The sequence below is a fragment of the Neomonachus schauinslandi genome, chromosome 16 (assembly GCF_002201575.2).
Source record: "Neomonachus schauinslandi chromosome 16, ASM220157v2, whole genome shotgun sequence".
NCBI classification, from domain to species: domain Eukaryota; kingdom Metazoa; phylum Chordata; class Mammalia; order Carnivora; family Phocidae; genus Neomonachus; species Neomonachus schauinslandi.
In genome coordinates this window covers 23,826,088-23,849,793 of record NC_058418.1, presented here as the reverse complement: position 1 = coordinate 23,849,793, position 23,706 = coordinate 23,826,088, and the positions used below count along the sequence as shown (strand labels likewise).

At 37.9% G+C, this 23,706-nt stretch overlaps 2 protein-coding genes across 3 annotated transcripts in view; one reads left to right on the top strand and one right to left on the bottom strand.

Moving 5' to 3' along the window:
* The window catches only part of PHKB (phosphorylase kinase regulatory subunit beta), a 300,058-nt gene extending 299,601 nt beyond the window's left edge, over positions 1 to 457 (bottom strand). For both annotated transcript variants that reach the window (XM_021705835.2, XM_021705837.2), the window contains exon 1: positions 377 to 457. The gene's annotated coding sequence lies outside the window, so the exon portion shown is untranslated. The remainder of the gene's footprint in view (positions 1 to 376) is intronic.
* A 110-nt stretch (positions 458 to 567) lies between these two features.
* The window catches only part of ITFG1 (integrin alpha FG-GAP repeat containing 1), a 337,289-nt gene continuing 314,150 nt past the window's right edge, over positions 568 to 23,706 (top strand). The window contains exons 1-5 of the mRNA XM_021705838.2: positions 568 to 978; positions 2,772 to 2,844; positions 7,797 to 7,942; positions 9,389 to 9,446; positions 10,686 to 10,760. Of these exons, the coding sequence (XP_021561513.1) occupies positions 771 to 978; positions 2,772 to 2,844; positions 7,797 to 7,942; positions 9,389 to 9,446; positions 10,686 to 10,760 (560 nt within the window). The 5' untranslated portion in view covers positions 568 to 770. The remainder of the gene's footprint in view (positions 979 to 2,771; positions 2,845 to 7,796; positions 7,943 to 9,388; positions 9,447 to 10,685; positions 10,761 to 23,706) is intronic.

Here is a 23,706-nt window from a genome sequence, read left to right as displayed (position 1 = left end):
CCAGATCATACTCACATCTAAGAGTGAAGCTATCTGATTTTTGAGGGAGGACGCACTCTCCCAGGAACCTGGCTGCCGCCTGATTTCTAAAGAGTAAGACTCCAGGCTTAGTAGATACCACCACCTACTTTCCGAGGGGGAACACAGACGAAACAGCGTTGGGGAAAAACACATGTAGTAAAGTTCGGGCCACCACCACTTGGCGCGGGTGGGGGTAGACATGAGGAGGAAGGCCAGGCACCGCAGTCTGCTTTCTAAGGGGACACACGCGGGCACAGGTTCAACTCCAGGACCCCCACCAGCCTCCCGCCCAAGACGCTTGAAGGGGAGCACCACCCGGGTGCGGGGGAAGAGGGTGGCTTCCAGCCAGCCAAACCTGAGCGCTTGACCCGGGCTCTTCGCTCCAACACCTTCCAGTTCACTTCAGCCATGAGCCCCGCCGCCCCCACAACCGCTCTCGGGCCGCCGCCTTGGCCACCGCCCCCGGGGCCGCCTGTCAGCTCCGCCCGGCCGGCCCCGCCCCCCCCACCCCCCGCGCGACACTGTCGAGAGGCGCTCCGGCCGGAAGTGAGCGCAAGAGAGATTTTCAACCTAGCTTCGCGGCCTCCCAAACGTCAGAGGTGTAGCTCTAGGGGAGAGTGAGAGGGGAACCGGTGGCGGCTCGTACGAGTGTCGGGGCTGTGCAGTTTCTCTCTCGGCCGGCGGCACGGTGCTTTCCGGCTGCCGTCAAGCGCGGCACTGGGCCGGCGGGCGGGGACCGAGGGGCTGCCATGGCGGCGGCGGGCCGGCTGCCGAGCTTCTGGGCGCTGCTGGCGCCGCTGCTTGGGGGGCTCGCGCTGCTGGGAGTCGGGCCGGTCCCGGCGCGGGCGCTGCACAACGTCACGGCCGAGCTCTTTGGGGCCGAGGCCTGGGGCACCCTGGCGGCCTTCGGAGACCTCAACTCCGACAAGCAGACGGACCTCTTCGTGCTGCGGGAAAGTCAGTGCTTGTCCGGCCCTCCCTCTGTCCGCTGTCCCTGTGCCCCTCCCGGTGTTCCCACACCCCCTAGCCCGGATGGCCGGTCCTCCTGCATTTCCCAGCCCTTCTTTCCCAACCCTGTCTCTCCTTTTATTTCCAGCATCCTTTGCAGCTTGCCTGTTTTCTCCATCTTTTCCAGCCCCGGGTGCTGGCCCGGCCACCCCACAGTTTGATCTACCCACAAGAGCCCTAGAAACACCCCAGGGTTTTTTGTTGTTTCTGAGATGCCTGCGGCCTTCACCCCAGTACCCTCTCTTCCCTGTGGAATCACCTGCTTTCCCAAGTCCTTCCTGATTCCCAGGAGTCTTTGTAGCTTGCCTCTGCCTTCCCTCCCAAAGCCCCTTCATTGCTTTCTGCTTTACTTCCTTCAATCTGCCTTCCCCTTTAATGAATTGGAAAACATGTAACTTGATAACTTGACAGTTTCTTCTCCTACCTCCTCATTTGCCTTATTCGCCAGCCCCTCCCTTTTTCAGGGTCCCAGCTTTCTTTGAAGCTACTGTTCCCCCACTCCAGTGCCCTAAACACTTCACAGCTCACACAAGCATTTTGCGGGGACTATTGATAAACCCAGTGTCTCCTTGGGAAAAGATTGTCAAACTGCAGATTTTTCTCCCTCCTGAGCTATCTAGTCCTATGTGCACCTGACCTTTTCCTCAGTTTGGTCACCACCCTAATCTTACAAATCTCTGCTTTCCTTGTCAACTTGAGGTTTTAGGAGTTCTTTGCTTTAACCATCACTGAAGAAACTTTATTGTAAATCTTGATGTTGACATTGGGTATTAAATTTTTGTATGACTATTAGGAAAAATAGTGAATATACCAAAGTTTAAAAATTATTTACTTTTTTAAAAAATAAATAAATTTGAGTAGGGTCTTAGCCTTTTGAAGTACACACAAAACTGGGTAGATCAAGGCCACCAAGGAAGGAGGTGAAGCAGAGCTTAACTAAGAGGATCTTGGTCCAGGTTTCTTGTGGCTCTTACCAGTGTACCAGAGCCTCTTGTGGACTCTGGATAGTTTTCCTATTTTTGTATGACTATGTATTTATTGCAAGAAGGGTACATACTGCCAAACCTGTACCTACTGGTTTGGTATCCAAACTGGATACAGAGACTCTCCTCTTAACTTTAAAGATGGCTTGGGTTTAATTAAACAATTTCAAAAGTCTGTTCCAGTGAGTTCTCATGAATGCATCCACTGAGTTCCGGTGCATCAACTTGGGTGATAGTTCCATAGAAGCCACAAGAGGAGGGCCTTGGAGGACTCAACTTTTTCTTAAATATGTAATCATGTCCTTGTTACTAGTCAGATACCTACAGTAGGAGTTCCTGTTTCCTGGTGCAATGCATCTGTGTGATAAACTAAACAGCTTTATAAGAGGTCATGTTGGTAGGTCTGGGGAGACAGGCTTGACATATACTACAGTTAAAAGGCATGTTCTTTATATGGTTCTTTTAAGTCACCAGATCTGATTCCTGGCAAAAGCCATTGGCCTCGGTTTGTTTTGACCAACTGCGTTTTCCCTGTTCATCCTTCCTGTTTCTGTGCCACTTTTTTTAACACTGAATTTGTGATGTTCTGTTAGGTATTCCCATTCCATTAGACAAGTAGGACTCACCTTGAAAGGGCAGAGGAACTGGAGTAAAATAAGGTTTTTTGTTAATAACAGAACCCAGAAAGCTTTTTGTAACCACTAACTGGAGGTATTACCTGGAAATATTTCTCTAATAACGTATATTCACTTCTTTTAGGAAATGATTTAATCGTCTTTTTGGCAGACCAGAACGCACCCTATTTTAAACCCAAAGTAAAAGTGTCCTTGAAGTAAGTACAAATGTATCTGTTCCTGTAAAAACAATCATTATTGTAATGATTGATATGCAATAGCTAGTTGGATTGTCTTTGAAATCAATTTTACTCAACTGTGTTGACAGAAAACCACTGGTTATGAGGTGTGAGTAGCAAGTAATTTGTTAGGAAAAATAGTGAATATACCAAAGTTTAAAAATTATTTACTTTTTTATTTTATTTTTTTTTTAAAGATTTTATTTATTTATTTGACAGAGAGAGACACAGTGAGAGAGGGAACACAAGCAGGGCGAGTAGAAGAGGGAGAAGCAGGCTTCCTGCAGAGCAGGGAGCCCGATGTGGGGCTCGATCCCAGGACCCTGGGATCATGACCTGAACCGAAGGCAGACGCTTAACGACTGAGCCACCCAGGCACCCCAAAAATTATTTACTTTTTTAAAAAATAAATAAATTTGAGTAAATCAGGTCTGTTCCTGCATAAACACCCTTCATTCTCTTGCAATCTAATACCCCTTCTTGAATGTGTTGGAGATTATCCCTCATCCTGAGTGTGCACATGGGAGCAGCTCATTCACAGGCTCATCAGGTCAACTATGTGTTGAGAGTGGGAGGGGGAAATTTGCACTAAGAAAAGGTCAGTGACCTCTGTTCTAATATCTTTTTGTCTGACTAGTAGGTGGTGGGTTTTTTAAGGTTTATTTTGAAGAAATTTAAATCAAGCTGAATTTTGTAAATGTTCAAATAATAGTTCTTATTTTTATTTTATGTGACTGGCATTGCCTGAAACTCAGTGATCATCATCAATAGTGAGCCAGCACAGTTTTGAAACATCAAGAAGCAAAGATTGATTGATGACTGGTTCAAGGAAGAAAACATGAGTTAGTGCAGACTAAAGTGGAAACTTGTTGAAAGTTACAGGATTTCAGTGACCTTCAGTATAATTTAGGTGAGGGTTTTCAAGTTTGGGGACACAGTGTTAGCAAGAGTTGGCAGTACACATGTTGTGAAGAGGAGGTGGAAAGATTTACCTAACAGAAGTGGACGGTATACTTTGGAGAGGTATGGACCAAGAAGATGAGATCAGGGCAGACTAGGAACCTTTATAAATATCACAAAGAGTTTGAACTCAATCCCATGAAAAGTGGGGAATCATTATAGGTTCTTGTTTAAAGGAGCGATGAAGAAAATGGTATTTTAAGTTGATTTAATTGTTAACCATGTACAGGATGAATTGGTTTGTAGAAAGATAAGAGATTACTAAGGAAACAGTTTAAAAAAATATGTAAGTCCCTTTGTGGGCTAATGACTGCTCGGACTGTACAATATTTAAACTCAGACATATGTTTAAAAAAAAAAATGGCCTTGAGTTAGAACATTGAGAGGAAAGTTTTAAATGGACAAACAGGAACTATCCCTCTTGAGAAATTTTCCTAGTACTGGCTGTCAGCATGCTTGGAGTGGGCAGGGAACAGAAGTTGATAAATATTATATACAGGAAATGACCTGCTTAGAAGTGATTTTTCTTGGAAAGAAATGTTTGAACTACAAAGGACTAGGGTTCCACCAAGTTTAAAAAAAAAATCCCAATTCGTTTAATTTTCTTTGATTAATGCAGTGTTGTTTTATATACTATTAAAATTTAGAAACTTGTTTTTATTTTGTTTAGAATATTTTTCAAAGAAAAAACAACTCTCCTTCACTCTTTTCTTCCCCTATCCCCCTGTTCTTCTCTCAGATGGAACCACTTATAAAACCTTCAGGTATTTTTTCTGAGGTTTATTTCCATATTTTAAAATAAGCATTTACACTGTAATTTCTTGAGTAATTATCTTCTTCTCTTGGATTTTTCTTAGCATAGATGAGGGTTTGCCATCTTTAAATTAGCCCCATCATCTCAATATCATTATATCATATTTTTAGCTAAATCAGTAAACATCATTTACATTTTGACCATGTAGATTGTATGCACTTCAGAACCGACCAGTACACAGTGATTTCATTTCTGTAGAGTTTTTCCTCCTGGAGTAAAGATTGATTTTTAAAAAATCAATTGCATAGTTTTCTATGTACCTATCCTTAATTTCTTGGTAGATGTTCCATCATATTGGCCGAATACCTATTGTTCATTTTTGTTTTCCCCTTTGAGTCCTCTACACTTCTACCCAATCTGGATTCATTCTTTAAGCCTCCTGCAAGGTTAGTGTTTGGGGATTTTCCCTTTGTCATTCTTTGTTGGATCCCTCTTTCTTGGATCCTGTGCCATTTTATTCTTAGCTTCTTCATTAACTTCACTGGAGTGCATCCTTCAGGAAATTCCTAAGAAAGAGTGTATGCGTTCTCCTTCCATGTCCCCAATTTTTTTTTTATTTTTAATACTTTGGTTGGCCTATAGTCTTCTAGCTTCATGAGGTGCTATTTTAAAATCCAGTGCTTTTTTTTTTCTCCTAATCCTTCTAATGTGACTTATTTTATTTTTCCTTTTGGAAGCTTTTAGGGTCTCTTCTTTATCCCTTTTGCACTGATATTTCATGATGATGTGTCTTGATATAGATTATTTTTCATTTATTACACTGGGTATTAGGTGGGCCCCTTCAAACTGGAGGCTTCTATCCTTGGGGGCTTTTTGAAATGTTCTTATTTCTTTAGTAATTTTTTTATTCTATTTCAGGAATTCTTATCAGTTTGTTTTTGGACCACCTTTATTCTTTTATTTTATTTGTGTTTTTGTCATTTCATTTTGTTTTCCTTTCCAGGAGGTTTTCTCATTTTTATTTGAAGCCTGCTATTGAATTTTTGGTTAGTGGTAATATTTTTTATCTCCAAGAAGTTTTCTTTGTTGTTTTATTATTCTTTCCTCTTAACATGCTGTTCCTTTTTTGTTTTATAGACATACTTCCTTCTCTTATGTCTTCAAGTGTAGATTTGAGGTTTTGTTATTCCCCTTACTATCTCTCTTTTCTTCAGATTCCTTATTGCTATTTGTTTTGGCTCTCTTTAATATTCAGTTTTCTTCAAAAAGCAGGTGTATCATATTTAATAGTATGGCAATAAAGAGCTGATTGGAAGCTCTTTGCATGGTAGGACTTGTCTCCTGTCTCTTGCCCTGTGGCAAGACTGACATCCAAGGAATAGGGCAAGGGTCAAATTGTTCTTTCTGTAGACTTACCATTAACTCCCTGTTTTTAGCTTAAGTCCCAAACCTTACCCTCTGCTGTAACTTAAATCTGTAATGCCTGGTTAATAAACTGCTTGGTTCTTGTCTTGCTGAGAAAGAGAGACAAGGGACCATCACTCACAATACAGACTTTCAGATAAACCTGTTTTCAGCCTTCTGTATCACCCTTATCTTTCACAATTTCTGATGACTGCAAATTCTGAGCCTCTCAGGTATTCTTCTGGGCAAAAGCTTTCCTTCTTAAGCCTTTTTCTTCAAACATTTTAGCTTATAGTTTCCTTGTCCTCATAAGTCAGTTAGCATTCCCTGCATTCCCTATCTCCCTTTATGATCTCTTTGTTTTTGAGGGTTATATTTTTTTTAATTCATTCTGTATCATTTTAGTGGGTTCTTTGAAAGAAGAAAAGATAAACACATATGTCAATCTCGTATCTTTAAACCTTCTACTTCCTATTTTTACAGCCATAAAGAAGCTGGGCATTTGTGGCTATATAACCTAATCAGGTTATAGACAGGTATTACTGCCAGATAAGTTCAATATGTGTTCCTGGGTATGCATCTGTAGGCACATGCACATGAAGAGACCTCCACAGTTAGATACAGTTTGCTACATAGTAGCATGGGTGGTTGCTATATCATTTTTAAAGACCAGGTATTTTCATGGAAAAGTTAAAGTATTGTTGGAATTATTTGAGGAAACTAGTATTACCAAAACGATTTTATCATAATGAAGATCAGTTTTAGAGGCTGACAGAATTTGAATTTCAGCTATTCCACTTAGCTATTAGCTAATTAGCTAGTTAGTTGTTGGCTTTCAGCTTTAGCTTTTTAATTGCTTCAAACCTCCATTTCCTAGTCAGTTCAATGGGAATGATAATTCAGGTGATGAAAATATCAGTTAATAGCTATTAAGCATTGATGAAATGTATGGGACAGAATAGGTAGATGCATTATGATGAAACTATTGTTTTTCTTCAGTCCGCTTAACCTTGCTTAACTTTTCAGTATTTTTCTCATTTTCACCTTAAATAAAACCTGTTATATATATTTTTAGATTCTTGATGCCATTTACAAAATAGTTATCTCTAGTCTATTGGAAAACTTGCTGTCTTGCTATTTGCTCTAAGTGGAATTAAATAAAGATTGAACTTAAGGCCTGTTTTTTGGTTGGGTCATTCAAACATTAAGACAAGACATGTTTTAAGTTTTCAAAGTTAATATAAATAATTTCAGAATTATTTCATTATTAAAATATAAAATTAAGTGTGTGTGTTTTGATAGCATATTGCCAAGTTTGATAAAAAGAACTTATTTACCATTGTGAATCTTGAATATTTTTCAGAAATAAAATGATTACTTAATCTTCACATCTGCATTAAACCCAAAATTAAGTATTTTACAAATTTAACCTTTTAACTGATAAAATGGCAGTGATACCCCTTGTTGCCTTAACAGTTGATTATGAGCCTCCATTTCTTATAAACCAGCCAAATGCATTGGTGTCCTTGACAAAAGAACTAAGTAAAAGGACTATATTGGCTAGTGTAAGAACATAAAACTGTTCTTTCTTTTGAAATATTTCAGATTTTTGTCTCTACAATCATCCTGAATTATTTTGTAGATCAAAGAGGACTAAATACATGAAGGATGATAAGAAATTAGAGAATGAAATGAGAATCAGTTCTAGGATTTTAAATTTTGCATTGAAAATATCTGTGTGTAGTACAAACATAGAGATATCCTTTTCTATTATAGCTTGACTAGATACCTTAAAATGTGTGTTTTTTTTTAGGAATCACAGTGCATTGATAACAAGTGTAGTCCCAGGGGATTATGATGGAGATTCACAAATGGATGTCCTTCTTACATATCTTCCCAAAAATCATGCCAGCAGTGAATTGGGAGCTGTTATCTTCTGGGGACAAAATCAAACATTAGGTGAATTTATTTTTTAAGAGTTTTTAATATTTATCATTGGATATTAAAGGAAGACTATGCCTGTTATTCCTAGGTAAATATAACAAAATTATTGTTCTGAAATCAGTTCAGTAATGAATTTCTTAAGAGTCAGTAATGGCCTGTAAAAACATTTTTAAAAGTCATATTTCTGATTTTTCTTTTTCAACCCAGGGCTAGTCTGAGGTCAGTTCCAGAGAACAGATTCCACTCTTGCTAGCTTTAGGAAGAGAGAGATTTATTAAAGGGTTTTATGGCCTACATAATTACTGGGACAGCTGGAGAACAGACTCTAGGTTGAACTTTCAGGAACAATCCCCAAAGCCATCAAGCATGGCTTTTTACTGTCAGAACACTGCCAGTTGCACCACAGCTGCTAGAATGACACTGTCTGCCGTGACCCTCAGCAGCCAGGGGGATGCCCTGCACCCTGCCTCTTGAGGCTTTAGTGACCAGACACTGAAGTAGAACTCCTGCCTCCCAGAACTCAGAGTGTATCTGAGAGTGTATCTGGTTGGCAAGGCTTACATTTTATTCAGAATCTCAGATGCAGGGATAGGTGAGAAATGCTATTGTGGGTTTCTAGTCTCCCCATTATAGGAAAACACAAGAAGGTTGGAGTGGAGGTTGAGAGTCATTCTACCATATCCACCCGAAAACCTTCAAGACTTACCTGAAAAGCCAATTAATTATACCCAAACAGATAACTGTTCATGGACCAGATTTCAAGGCAGGGTAGAAGGGCTGCAGTTGTGTTTTCTGTAACATTTGAGAACATAAGCAGTAGTCTCAGTACTTCAAATTCATTCAGTCAGTAAATATCTAAAGAAATAGTACCGTGTGAAAAGCATTTCATGTATGTAAGCATGGACATTTTAGAGTCAAGTACTTTTGTGCATGTTGTCAACTGCTCTAGTGCTAAATTGTATTTAAAGAAGACTCACCTAAGAGATTTTTAGATTGAAGCCTCTAAAGAAAGTTATTATAATGGTGCTCTTTTTTTTTTTTAATGTTTTTGTTTTAAAGATTTTATTTATTTATTTGACAGAGAGATAGAGAGAGAGAGAACAAGTAGGCAGAGAGGCAGGCAGAGGGAGAGAGAGAAGCAGGCTTCCCACGGAGCAGGGAGCCCGATGCGGGGCTCAATCCCAGGACCCCAGGATCATGACCTGAGCCGAAGGCAGCCGCTTAACCAACTGAGCCACCCAGGCACCCCTGTAATGGTGCTCTTAACTATAGAATGAACCCCAGTATTTTGTCCTTACAAACTTGATGTCCATTAAGTTAGATTTATAGCGTCTTGTTAATAGTAGTAGTTGGAATTAATTATAGATGAATCTTGAAAAGAATAAAGGTATTTTACCCCAAGTGTAGATATCGAAAATAATGTAAAGTGCCTGCTGATTTCTATATTTTCTCTCTATACAGATCCTAACAATATGACTATACTCAATAGGACTTTTCAAGATGAACCACTAATTTTGGAGTAAGTATGTGCTTGCTTCCCTTTGAATGATTTTAAACTAACAAACATAAAATTTCTCATATAAGAGACTACTTTGCAAAGTAGCATTGACACTAAATTCATTCTCCCTTTGAAACTGATAGAGGCTTATACTCTTGACTATATGACATTTACTTGCCATGATGGAGGAAAGAGAAAAATGAAATTCAATATTTTGGAAAGAGGAAGAAATTTGTGTTCTTGTTTCAGTAGCTTTCAATGTGTCCATTATGGATCTATGTTGATGGTAGCCATGTCATTACTCAAAAGAATTAAGGTAACTGTTTTAGGGTAATACTGTTAGTGCTTGAATGACAGAATGCTATGGGCTTTTCTCCAGAGATTTAGAGAAATGTCTGTATTAAGGAGAAACTTACCTTTTTTTAAAGCTCTTCTTTAGTGTTACCACTTATTTCTCAAAATACACTCATGTACTAGGATAAGTGTCATCCAAATTCCTGTCAGGACATTTGGTAATGATACAGAGATCATTGGGGGAGCTAAAGCGATGTACAGCCACTTTCTTATTTCCACTGCTGCCTTTCATACAGTTATTAAAATAATAGTCCTGTATCAATACGTCAGTGGCCCTTGGAAGTCTCAACTATAAATTCATGGATTAATCTTCTTAAAGGCCCTCAGCTTGATTGCTTTCATAGTTGTGTATTTTTTCATTGTTGTTGCAATATATAATGGCCAGTGTGAATTTTTACACCAGCTGGGGATTACTTTTGTGGGTTATTTCTCCTAAACCCACCTAACTACATCGGTTGGGTCTCAAATAAGTGCTATCTTCTTACCACTCAGGAATAGATGAGGTTATGCAGAAACTAAAGATGACCCTAACATTTCACAACAAAAGTTCATCTCTTGCTTACGCTGCCTGTCCAGTGTGGGTCAGTGATAGGCTCAGCTCTGTGCCATCACTCAGTCAGGTGTCAGAGGCCCCATTATCTGTGGAGCTGGACCACCTGAAACCCATGTTCCTCTCCTTGCCACTGCCAAGCTTAAAGCAGGCTGGAGGGTCCAGTAATAAATAATAAACCCTTTTGCCTGGAAGTAACACATGTCTAACACTCTGCTAACATTTTATTGACTACAGCAGAAACTGGTGAGCATTGTGATGTTGACCACACCTCCCAAAGGTTATTTTCCTTTTAAAGCTAGAACATGAGAATTTTACAAAATAGCTGCTTAATGTTTTTAATGTTTTCTTTTCAGCTTCAATGGTGATTTAATTCCTGATGTATTTGGTATTACAAATGAATCCAGCCAGTCACAGATACTATTGGGAGGGTGAGTAAATATGATTATAACCATGTCATTAATTGTACTTATTGCTGCTACAGGATCTGTGTGTCTTTGTGAACTGATTGCTTTAACCATTAGGAGAAAACTCAGCTCATTGGAAATCCTTGCTCTTAAAGATTTTTAAAAGGGCATTTGGTTGACATATAAACTTTCTTAAACAGTTTGGGATTTGATCTGCAACTGCTCTCTAGGTAGAGCCAGCTTAATCCATTTATCCCTTTGGAAATTAGAGATATAAACTTTATAGGTCCCCATTTGAATATTGGTTCTTTAGATGTTTTTTAGGAAAAATTTAATTTAAATAGGATAGCCGCAGTCTTAATTGAATTCTCCACCTTAGTCATGGTAGCTCTGAGACTTTTACTGATGAGCCTGTTCCTTCTCCCTTTTATTTGTTCAATGAGCAATCAATAATTGCCTGAGAATGTAAACACTCCTTCTCTTGGCTCTGGAAACTTTTCTGTGTGTACTTTATCCTTGACCAATACGTGTGCTAGGATTCTCTTACTACCCATGCATGCCACTCTTTCGAAAAACTATATCGCTCGGCATCAGGGAAATCCAAATCAAAACCTCAATGAGATACCACCTCACACCAGTCAGAATGGCTCAAATTAACAAGTCAGGAAATGACAGATGTTGGTGGGAACGCAAGCTGGTGCAGCCACTCTGGAAAACAGTATGGAGGTTCCTCAAAAAGTTGAAAACAGAGCTACCATACGATCCAGCAATTGCACTACTGGGTATTTACCCCAAAGATACACATGTAGGGATCCGAAGGGGTATGTGCACCCTGATGTTTATAGCAGCAATGTCCACAATAGCCAAACTGTGGAAAGAGCCAAGATGTCCATCGACAGATGAATGGATAAAGAAGAGGTGGTATATATATATACAATGGAATATTATGCAGCCATCAAAAGGAATGAAATCTTGCCATTTGCAACGATGTGGTTGGAACTGGAGGGTGTTATGCTGAGCGAAATAAGTCATTCAGAGAAAGACATGTATCCTATGACCTCACTGATATGAGGAATTCTTAATCTCAGGAAACAAACTGAGGGTTGCTGGAGTGGTGGTGGGTGGGAGGGATGGGGTGACTGGGTGATAGACATTGGGGAGGGTATGTGCTATGGTGAGTGCTGTGAATTGTGTAAGACTGGTGAATCACAAACCTGTACCTCTGAAACAAATAATACGTTATATGTTAAAAAAAAAAAAAAAGAAGATAGGAGGAAGGGAAAAATGAAGGGGGGAAAATTGGAGGGGGAGATGAACCATGAGAGACTATGGACTCTGAGAAACAAACTGAGGGTTCTAGAGGGGGGGGTGGAGGGATGGGTTAGCCTGGTGATGGGTATTAAAAAGGGCACGTACTGAATGGAGCACTGGGTGTTATACGCAAACAATGAATCATGGAACATACATCAAAAACTAATGATGTAATGTATGGTGATTAACATAACATAATAAAAAAAAAACTATTTGGAATCTTGCAATTCAAAGATAAAATTCCTCTAGACTTAAATAGAACTGGCCTCCTAACATTTAAAGCAAGATACTTTTCATGAGATGCCTTCAGCTTGGTTAATTTTTTATTTGTCTGATAGGGCAGAAATTTAGTTCAGGAGTACAGAACGTGGGGCACCTGGATGGCTCAATCGGTTAAGTGTCTGACTCCTGATTTCAGCTCAGGTCATCATCTCATGAGTAGTGGGATGGAGACCTGCATCAGGCTCCACTGCAAGTCCTGCTTGTTTGCCTTGGGCTGGGACTATTCAGGAAACTGTCTTTTCATTTCCTCTCTTTAATGGCATACATGTGGGAGGCGACTGGCTGACTCATTTGGAAGAGCATGCAACTCTTGATCTTGGGGTCATGAGTTCCAGCCCCCAGGTTAGGTGTAGAGAAAACTTGGGGCACCTGGTGGCTCAGTTGGTTGAGCATCTGACTCATGGTTTTGGCTCAAGTCATGATCTCAGGGTCATGGGGTCTGGCTGCATGCTCAGCAGGGAGTCTGCTTGAGATTCTCTCTCTGCCTCTCCCTCTGCCCTTCTGCCCCCCACGCTCATCTGTGCATGCGCTCTCTCTCAAATAAATATATAAATCTTTAAAAAAATAAAAAATAAATAAAAACTTAGAAATAAATAAATAGATAAATAAAGGCATACATTGTGATTGAGAACGTGATGGTGACTCCTGGCCTGCTTTATTTCACAGTAATCTCCATTTTAGTCAAAGAAATACTTCAAATACCTTTAATATGTAATTTGACCTTTAGAAATTAAAACTTTTGAAACAGCTATTGTTAATTCAGAAAGTAAAATTTCTAATATCTTTATGGGTTTTCTACTTAATCTATAAGAAAACTATTTAGAATATCATGTGATAGTGTCATAGCTTATTTACTTGTTCTGAATTCTTCATTAGATTTTTTTCTCTGATGCTTACTGAAAAATGATAGCTTTAAAAACTTACTATGCCTAGAGACATATTCACTTTTATTTTTTAGACGTTAAACTCTGGTATATTTCGGTATACGTGAGTAATATTCTGGTATTTTATTCTCATTTAAACTTTCATTTACAGATTAAACAATAATAGCTAACTGTATTATAAATAACAAGTTTCCCACAAGATTTATTCTGATGCCAGTTTAAAGAATGAAATTACATAAATTGGCAGAAAAGAATTCCTGTCGTTAGCATGGTTGGGATAACTATAACCTAGCAATATCATGATTCCAGACAAAAGAAAGCTGAATATGGGAGCAAGCATTAATGTGTTACTAAAATAAGAAAAATGTATTTAGGCCATATCACTTTTACAAGTTACAGACATATGTACTGGTACATAAGTAAAAAAGCCATCAGTATTGACATTTTGGACTATTGTGACCTTGACTGGCAGTCCAATCTTATCAAGAAACCTAACCTACTGGGGCGCCTGGGTGGCTCAGTCATTAAGCGTTTGCCTTCTGCTCAGGTCATGATCTCAGGGTCCTGGGATCGAGCCCCGCATCGGGCTCCCTGCTCCACGGGAAGCCTGCTTCTCCCTCTCCCACTCCCCCTGCTTGTGTTCCCTCTCTCGCTGTGTCTCTCTCTGTCAAATAAATAAAATATTAAAAAAAAAAAAAAAGAAAGAAACCTAACCTACCTTTTGCAACTTAAATGTTGTGCTTTATGGGCATGGCAGACCCAAGATTATCTTAAATTTAATTAAATTTTGCCAGAACCTTAATTTTATGGGAAATTTACAATGATCTTTAAATAGAGTACTAAATGCTCCCATAAGATTGCCCTGAAAAGCCCACAGCTGTAACCCGGTCCAATGCAGGCATGGAAATATGAGATTGCCCACAAGTAAAACTAGCATGACTGATTTGGCTGGAGTAAATGTACACATTGTCAGTCTAAGGAGGCAATGATAATAAGCAGAAGGATCCTTTTTAATTGGTACAGTGGGGGCTATCTAACAAGGACAGGAAGGGTACTAAATCTACTTAGGTGCCAGAGATAATTGAACTATGTTAAATGGTCAAAGGTGAGGCTTCAGTTTGTGTCTCAACCTCACTTTATAATGACTTGAAATAATGTAATCATGTGCCACGTTACTTAGAAATAACACCTAGCCATTAAATGGCAGAGCAGCTTTCGCAGTGATGTGAGGTTATAATTAATGAGCATTTTCTATAAAAGGGAATTTGAAACTGATGTTGCATAAGCATTCAGAATATTTAGTATTGATGTGAAAACATTTGTACCTGTAATTTTAATCAAAGCCGAATGTAATATTGGTCTGTTCAAATTTCTGTGACTCATCTACTGAGTTCAAACATATTTCTGGTTTAGGCCCAAGTTGTATACTTGGGAATATTAATGTAGGTATGTGATAGATAACTACTTTGACATACACTCCATTTACTTCACAAGTGATTGCATAAAAATTTTGAATGAATATTAATGGCACTGAAAGCAGCCATTTTTAACTGTTAGTTATATGGATGGATATTTTTCTCTGCTGCCAGAAAAAAACTGTATCTTCTATTTATTTATTATTTATCTATTTATCTATTTATTTTGATTTCTGCTATTGACTATAGCTATAATTACAGTGGAACAGAAAATTATATTATTTCAAAATGTAGAACCAAAAGTTTTTTTTTTTCTTTTTTTTATTATTATGTTCAATTAGCCAGCATATAGTACATCATTAGTTTTTGATGTAGCATTCAACAATTCATTAGTTGCGTATAATACCCAGTGTTCATCACCACATGTGCCCTTCTTAATACCCATCACCCGGTTACCCCCACCACACCCCTTCCTTCTGTAACCCTCAGTTTGGTTCCCAGAGTCCAGAGTCTCTCATGGTTTGTCTCCCTCTCTGATTTCTTCCCATTCAGTTTTCCCTCCCTTCCCCTGTGGTCCTCTGCACTATTCCTTACGTTCCACATACGAGTGAAACCATATGATAATTGTCTTCTCTGCTTGACTTATTTCACTTAGTATCTTCTATTTAAATATAGTTAGCTACTCTCAATCCAAGAGGCATAAATCCCTGTTTTTCCATGTAATCTTCTCTTTTCTCACTTTATACCAATGACTAATAAATTTAATCACCCTTCATTTTTACTGCTGATTTTGTTGGTTTGCTGATGCATTACAGAAAATATTGCAAATATTTGTCTTAATGAAATAATGATATGATATTGTGTCACTTAAATCTATTATTTAGAAAAGATGAAAATTATAAATTTATAACACAAAAGGAACCAAATAATCATCAAGGCAGCTTTTAACTGTGTAATCAACATTAGTATTCATAATCTTAGTATTCATAATCTTAACAAAAAAGGTGGCTTGAGATGATTCATATTTTCTGATATGAAAATACTAGAATTCCCCTAGTAGCCTTCTCCCCTTTCCCCTTATACTCCATTTGTATTTGGAACATTGTTCTTTAAAGGAATGTATTAGAACTTGAGAAATTAGTTTTTTATTACTATTTCCATAGAAACGGTATAACCATTTTCTCACTTTTCTATATTCCTAAAGAAATTTTCCTGTTGGAGATAAATTATTTTATTTTCCCATTGTTTCTCATCTAAACCTTTTTCTTTTCAAAATTAAGCCACAGAAATAGTGAAAAGCTTTAGCAGATGACAAAATTGAATATGATGTAATTATTTCAAATGGCATGTCACTTAAGGATCTCTAATTTTATTTCCTAGAGTTCCACCGGGAACTTTTGAGGGGTCAGATGACCCACAATTCCCTGGTTATTGATTATACTGCTTTGTTGTAGGTATTGGTTAGCAGTATTGTATGTAAGTGAATTTTTGTTTGTAAGTGAATGATTTAAGATGTTATTCTTAAAATTTAGTCACTTTGCCTTTAGTTAAATCTTACAATTTTTAGGTATGTATTCTGTGTAATAATCATTTGGAAAAGTATCACCTTTTTTGAGAAACACAAAGTTTTATAGTTTCTGTGCAAAGAAATTTGATAGTAACATTTCATCATGAATATTGATAATATTTTTAAATGTCTTGGATTCAACCTATTTCTATTAGCATATGTCAAGTTTTTGTTTCCTTCTGAGGGCAAACTATTTTTTTATTTCATTACTATTTGCATATATATAGAAAAAAGTCCATTTTAAAAGAAGCATAGAATACACTGAACTGTACACTTAAAAATAATGGAGATGGGGGCGCCTGGGTGGCTCAGTGGGTTAAGCGTCTGCCTTCGGCTCAGGTCATGATGCCAGGGTCCTGGGATCTAGTCCCGCATCAGGCTCCCTGCTCAGTCAGGTTCTCCCTCTGCCTGCCCCCCCCCACCCTGGCTAGTGCAAGCTCTCTCTCTGTCTCTCACAAAAATAAATAAATAAAATCTTTAAAAAAAAAATGATGGAGATGGTAAATTTGATGTTATCTATAATTTGCTACATTAAAAAAATTGGAAAAAGAAAAGCATAGAGAAGCTGTGTATACAGCAGACTTTGAGCAAGATTAGTATATATTATTTCAGTTTAGGGTAAAATAATTCAAAATAGTTTATAATTTATAATTTCTGAAAATACAGGTTAAATCTCTTTCATTAGATTTCTTTTACATTTTTTTAAAAATGTATTTGCTATTGAAAATGTCCTACAAGTACTTGATATTTACCAGTCTGGAGGCCTAGGCTCTAAGCTCCGGTTCCTGAATTCCACAATGGTCCTGAGTCAGACAGTTCAGCTGTGAGGGCCTTTGCTTCTCCTCAGACTGCCTACCCTTCTGTTGTACCTGCCCGGTCTAGGAACTAGATCACGTCTCCTAGGTGTAATAGTACAATAAACACCCAATGGAGGTAGGAATACTGGGACAAAGTAAGGATATGGCTGAAAGAAATCTCCACATTTTCTCCTATGAACTTAAGATGTTATTTCTGTGAGGTCCTTAAGATTTATCTGGTCCATCCCACACCTTTGAGTTCTCATAGAGGCCCAAAGTGAGTGAATGATCCATCAAGTTACCAGGGTAACTTTGTTCTCCAGTGACGCTTTTTTAATTCTCCCCTAGATCCTGCTCCTCACTGTGTCCCTCCAGAAGAGGCATACCATGGGGTTGCACAGCTGATCTGTCTTCTGTGAGGCTTGGGGTTGAATGGGGAGAAAAGAGAAGAAAGAAAACCTTAAACAAGACTGGTTTTTTAAATATCTACTGAGTGACTCTGGGCTTGGCACATTACATCACTTGTCTCATATTTTTTCTCACAGCAGATAGCTTATGTGGCTAAAGAGGCTCTCTGTAGGAGGTTGCTTAAAGAGGCTAATTCAAAGGTGAAGTGACTACTACAAGTTCAGAATTTATAAATAAATGGTAGATCTGGGATTTAAATCCTGGTCTTCCCAATTCTAAAGCCTATATTCTTTTTTTTTTTTTAATATTTTATTTATTTATTTGACAGCACAAGCAGGGGGAGCAATAGGGAGAGGAAGAAGCAGGCTCCCCACTGAGCAAAGAGCCTGACGTGGGGCTTGATCCCAGGGCCCTGGGATTATGACCTGAGCCAAAGGCAGATGCTCAACCAACTGAGCCACCCAGGCACCCCAAAAGAAATGTCTCTTAATACTTGAATATATAGGGGCAATCCCAGGGTCCTGGGATCAAGGCCCACATTGGGCTCCCTGCTCAGCGGGGAGCCTGCTTCTCCCTCTCCTCCCTGCTTGTGCTCTCTCTCACTATCTCTGTCTCTATCTCTGTCTCTCTCTCTCCCTCTCTCAAATAAATAAATAAATAAATACTTGAATATGTAAACAAAACCAACTTAAATACCAATTTTAATTTATATATTAATTTGTAGACATACATTTCTTTGGAGACATATGATAGAGTGACCACTACAACCAGTAAACAAATTTCAGATATAAAAACATTGTATATTATGATAAAGTTCTGTTAAGAGAAATGGAATATAAGTACAAGGTCGGTGAAAAAGGGAAAGATGTATAATTAAAGAAGACCTCGTTCATGCGTATCTTTCTTTAAGTCTACTATAGTTAACATACAGTGTTTTATTAGTTTCAGGTGTACAATATAATCATTTGACAATTCTATACCTTACTCAGTGCTCATCAAGATAAGTGTAATCCCCTTCACCTATTTTACCCATCCCCCATCCACCTCCCCTCTGGTAACCATCAGTTCTCCATACTTAAGAGTCTGGTTTTTTTGGTTTATCCCTTTTTCTTTCCTTTATTCTTTGATTTCTTTCTTAAATTCCACATATGAATAAAATCATGGTATGTGTCTTTCTCTAATTGACTTATTTTGCTTAACATTATACTCTCTAGATTCATCCATGTTGATGCAATAGACAAGATTACATTCTTTTCTAAGGCTGAATAATATTCCAGTGTGTGTGTGTGTGTGTGTGTATACACACATGTATATATGTATTTACCATATCTTCTTTATCCATTCATTTATCCATGGACACTTGGGCTGCTTCCATAATTTGGCTATTGTAAATAATTCTGCAATAAATATAGGGGTGCCTATATCTTTTCAAATTAGTGTTTTCATATTCTTTGGGTAAATACCCATTAATGCAATTATGGGTAGTTATAATTTAATTTTTGAGGAACCTCCATACTGTTTTCCACAGTGGCTGCATCTGTTGCATTCTCACCAAGAGTATACATTCTCGCCAACACTTGTTTCTTGTGTTGTTTTTGCCATTTTGACAGGTGTGAGCTAATAGCTCATTGTATTTTTGATTTGCATTTCCCTGATCATGAGTGATGTTGAGCATCTTTTCATGTGTCTGTTGACCATCTGGATGTCTTCTTTGGAGAAATGACTATTCATGTCTTCTGCCCATTTTTAACCGGATTATTTTTTCTTTTTTGGTATTGAATTGTATAAGTTGTTGATATACTTTTAGTTACTAAGCCTTTATCAGATATGACATTTGCAGATATCTTCTCCCATTTAGTAGGTTGTCTTTTAGTTTTGTTGATTGTTTCCTTTGCTTTGCAATAGCTTTTTATTTTGATGTAGTTCCAAGAATTTATTTTTACTTTTGTTTTCCTTGCCTCAGGAGACATATCTTGAGAAATATTCCTGTAGCCAATGTCAGAGAAAATACTGCCTGTGCTCTATTCTAGGATTTTTATGGTTTCAGGTCTCACATTTAGGTCCTTAATCCATTTGAGGTTATTTTTGTGTGTGATGTAAGTGGTACAGTTTCATTTTTTTGCATGTAGCCATCTAGTTTTCCCAAAACCATTTGTTGAAGAGACTGTCTTTTTCCATTGGATATTATTTCCTGCTTTGTCGAGGATTAATTGATCATTTAATCATGGGTTTCTTTCTCGGCTTTCTGTTCTGTTCTGTTGATATGTGTGTCTCTTTTTGTGCCAGTATCATACTGTTTTGATTACTGCAACTTTCTGGTATAACTTGAAATCTGGAATTGTGATGCTTCCAGCTTTGTTTTTCTTTTTCAAGATTGCTTTGGCTATTTGTGATCTTTTTTGGTTCCATACAATTTTAAGATTGTTCTAATTCTGTGAAAAATGCTGTTGGTATTTTGGTAGGGATTGCATTAAATGTGTAGATTGCTTTGGGTATTATAGACATTATAACAATATTGGTCCTTCCCATCCATGAACATGGACTATCTTCCCATTTGTTTGTGTTAATTTTATAGTCTTTCACCTAGTTTTATAGTCTTTCACCTCATTGGTTGAGTTTATTCCTAGGTATTTTATTATTTTTGGATTGTTTTCCTAATTTCTCTTTCTGCTACTTCATTATTAGTGGATAGAAATGCAACAGATTTCTGTACATTGATTTTGTATCCTGCAACCTTACTGAATTGATTTGTCAGTTTTAGTAGTTTTTGCTGGAGTCTAGGGTTTTCTATATATAGTATCGTGTCATCTGCAAGTAGTGAGAGTTTTACCTCTTTCCTACCAATTTGGGTGCCTCTTATTCCTATATGTGGTCTGATTGCTGTGGCTAAGGCATCTAGTACTATGTTGAATAAAAGTGGTGAGAGTAGACATCCTTGTCTTGCTCCTGGCCACAGGGGGAATGCTGTCGGTTTGTTGTTGTTGTTGTTGTTGTTTACCATTGAGTATGATGTTAGCTGTGGGTTTTCCTATATGGCCTTTATTATGTTAAGCTATGTTCCCTCGAAACCTCCTTTGTTGAGGGATTTTGTCATGAATGAATGTTGTAACTTGTCAAATGCTTTTTCTTCATCTGTTGAAATGATCATGTGGCTTTTATCCTTTCTCTTCTTTTTTTGTTTTAAGATTTTATTTATTTATTTATTTATTTATTTATTTGAGAGAGAGACAGAGAGCATAAGCGGGGGCGGGGGGGGTGGAGCAAAGGGAGAAGGAGAGGGACAGACTCCCTGCTGAGTGCAGAGCCAACTCAGGGCTCAATCCCAGGACCCTGGGATCATGACCTGAGCCGAAGTCAGATGCTTAATTGAGCCACCCAGGCACCCCTGTCCTTACTCTTATTAATGCTATTTATCGCCTTGCAAATATTGAAACACTCTTGCATCCAGGAAATCACAGTTGATCATGGTGAATGATTTTTTTTTATATGTTCTTTGATTCAGTTTGCTAATATTTTGTTGAGGAATTTTGCATGTATATTCATTAGAGATATTGGCCTATAGTATTTTTTTTTAAGTTTTTATTTAAATTCCAGTTAGCTTACATACAGTGTAATATTAGTTTTAAGTATGCAATATAGTGATTCAATACTTAACATGTATCACCCAGTGCTCATCACAACTGCATTCCCCATCACCTATTTAACCCATCGCCTCACCCACCTACCTTCTGGTAATCATCACTTTGTTCTCTATACTTGAGTCTATTTCTTGGGTGCCTGGGTGGCTCAGTCAGTTAAGCAGCTGCCTTTAGCTCAGGCCATGATCCCAGTGTTCTGGGATCAAGCCCCACATTGGGCTCCTTGCTCAGTGGGGAGAGTTTCTCCCTCTGCCTGCCACTCCCCCTGCTTGTGCTTGTCCTCTCTCCCTCTCTCTCTCTGTCAAATAAATAAATAAGATACATATTTTTAAAAAGTCTATTTCTTGCTTTTCCTCTTTTTTTTCCCCTTTGCTCATTTGTTTTGTTTCTTAAATGCTACATATGAGTGAAATCATATGGTATTTGTCTTTTCTCTGACTGACTTGTTTCGCTTAGCATAATACTTTCTAGCTCCATCCATGTTGTTGCACATGGCAAGATTTCATTCTTTTTTATAGATGAGTGATAGTCCATTGCATGTATGTGTGTGTGTGTGTGTGTGTATATATATGTATATATACACACACCCCACATATTCCTTATCCATTAATCAGTTAGTAGACATTTGGGCTGTTTCCATAATTTGCTGTTGTAGATAATGCTGCTGTAAACATCAGGGTGCATGCATCCCTTTGAATTAATATTTTTGTGTACTTTGGGTAAATACCTAGTAGTGCAATTACTGGGTCATAGAATACTTCTATTTTTAACTTATTGAGGAACTTCCATAGTGTTTTCCACAAAGACTGCACCAGTTTGCACTCCCACCACCAGTGCAAGAGGGTTCCTCTTCCCCCACATCCTCACCAACACCTGTTGTTTTTTGTGTTGTTGACTTTCACCATTCTGACAGGTGTGAGGTGATACCTAATTGTAGCTTTGATTTGTATTTCCCTGATGATCGCTGATGTGGAGCACCTTTTCATGTGCCTGTTGGTCATATGTGTATTCATGTCTTCTGCCTGTTTTTAATTGGATTATTAATTTTGGGGGTGTTGAGGTGTATATGTTCTTTATATATCTTGGATATATATATCCTTTATCAGAGTTGTCATTAGCAAATATCTTCTCCCATTCAGTAGGCTGCCTTTCAGTTTTGTTGATTGTTTCCTTTGCTGTGCAGAAGCTTTTTATTTTGATATAGTCCCAATAGTTTATTTTTGCTTTTGTTTCCCTTGCCTCAAGAGACACATCAAGAAAAATGTTGCTACAGCCGATGTCAGAGAAATTACTTCCTGTGCTCTCTTCTAGGATTTTTATGGTTTCAGGTCTCATATTTAGGTCCTTAATCCAGTTTGAGTTTCTTTTTATGTATGGTTTAAGAAAGTGATACAGTTTCATTCTTTGGCATGTCATTGTTCAGTTTTCCCAACATCATTTGTTGGAACCGTCTTTTCCCCATTGTATATTGTTTCCTGTTTTGTCGAAGATTAACTGATCATATAGTTGTGTGTTCATTTCTGTGTTTTCTGTTCTGTTCTCTTGATCTTTGTTTTTGTGCCAGTACTGTACTGTTCTGATTACTATAGCTTTGTAGTATAACTTGACATCCAGAATTGTGATGCCTCCAGCTTTGCTTTTCTTTTTCAAGGTTGCTTTGGCTGATTCATGGTCTTTTGTGGTTCTATACAAATTTTAGGATTGTTTGTTCTAGCTCTGTCAAAAATGTTATGTTGGTATTTTGATAGGGATTGCATTAAATGTGCAGATTGCTTTGGGGAATATAGATATTTTAACAGTATTTGTGTTTCTGATTCATGAGCATAGAATGTCTTTCCATTTCTTTGTGTTACCTTCAATTTCTTTCATGAATGTTTTATAGTTTTCAGAGTACAGGTCTTTCACTTCTTTGGTACATTAATTTTGTATCTGGAACTTTACTGAAATCTTTTATCAGTTCTAGCCATTTTTCAGGTTTTATATACATATATAGTATCATGTGATCCACAAATAGTGGAAGGTTTACTTCTTCCTTGCTGATTTGTATGCCTTTTATTTGATTGTTGTGTCTAGGATTTCCAGTACCAAGTTGAATAAAAGTAGTGAGAGTGGGCATCCCTGTCTTGTTCCTGACTGTAGAGGAAAAGCTCTCAGTTTTTCCCTATTTAAGATGATATTAGCTGTGGTTTTTTTCATATATAGCCTTTATTATGTTGAGGTATGTTCCCTTTAAACCTACCTTGTCCAGAGTTGTTATCACGAATAAATGTACTTTGTCAGTTGCTTTTTCAAATCTATTGAAATGATCATGATTCTTTTCTTTTGTTAATGTAATATATCACATTGGTTGATTTGTGGATATTGAACCACATTTGCAACCCAGGAATAAATCCCACTTGATCATAGTGAATGATTTTTTTTAAGGTATTGTTGGACTCAGTTTGCTTGTATTTTATTGAGAGTTTTGGCATCTGTGTTCATCAAGAATATTGGCCTGTAGTTATCTTTATTAGTGGTATCGTTATGGGTTTGGTATCAGGGTAATGCTGGCCTCATAGAATGAATTTTGACATTTTCCTTCCTATTTATTTTTTTAATAGTTTGAGAAGAATAGGTATTACCTCTTATTTAAGTGTCTGGTAGACTTCATCTGTGAAGCCATCTGGTT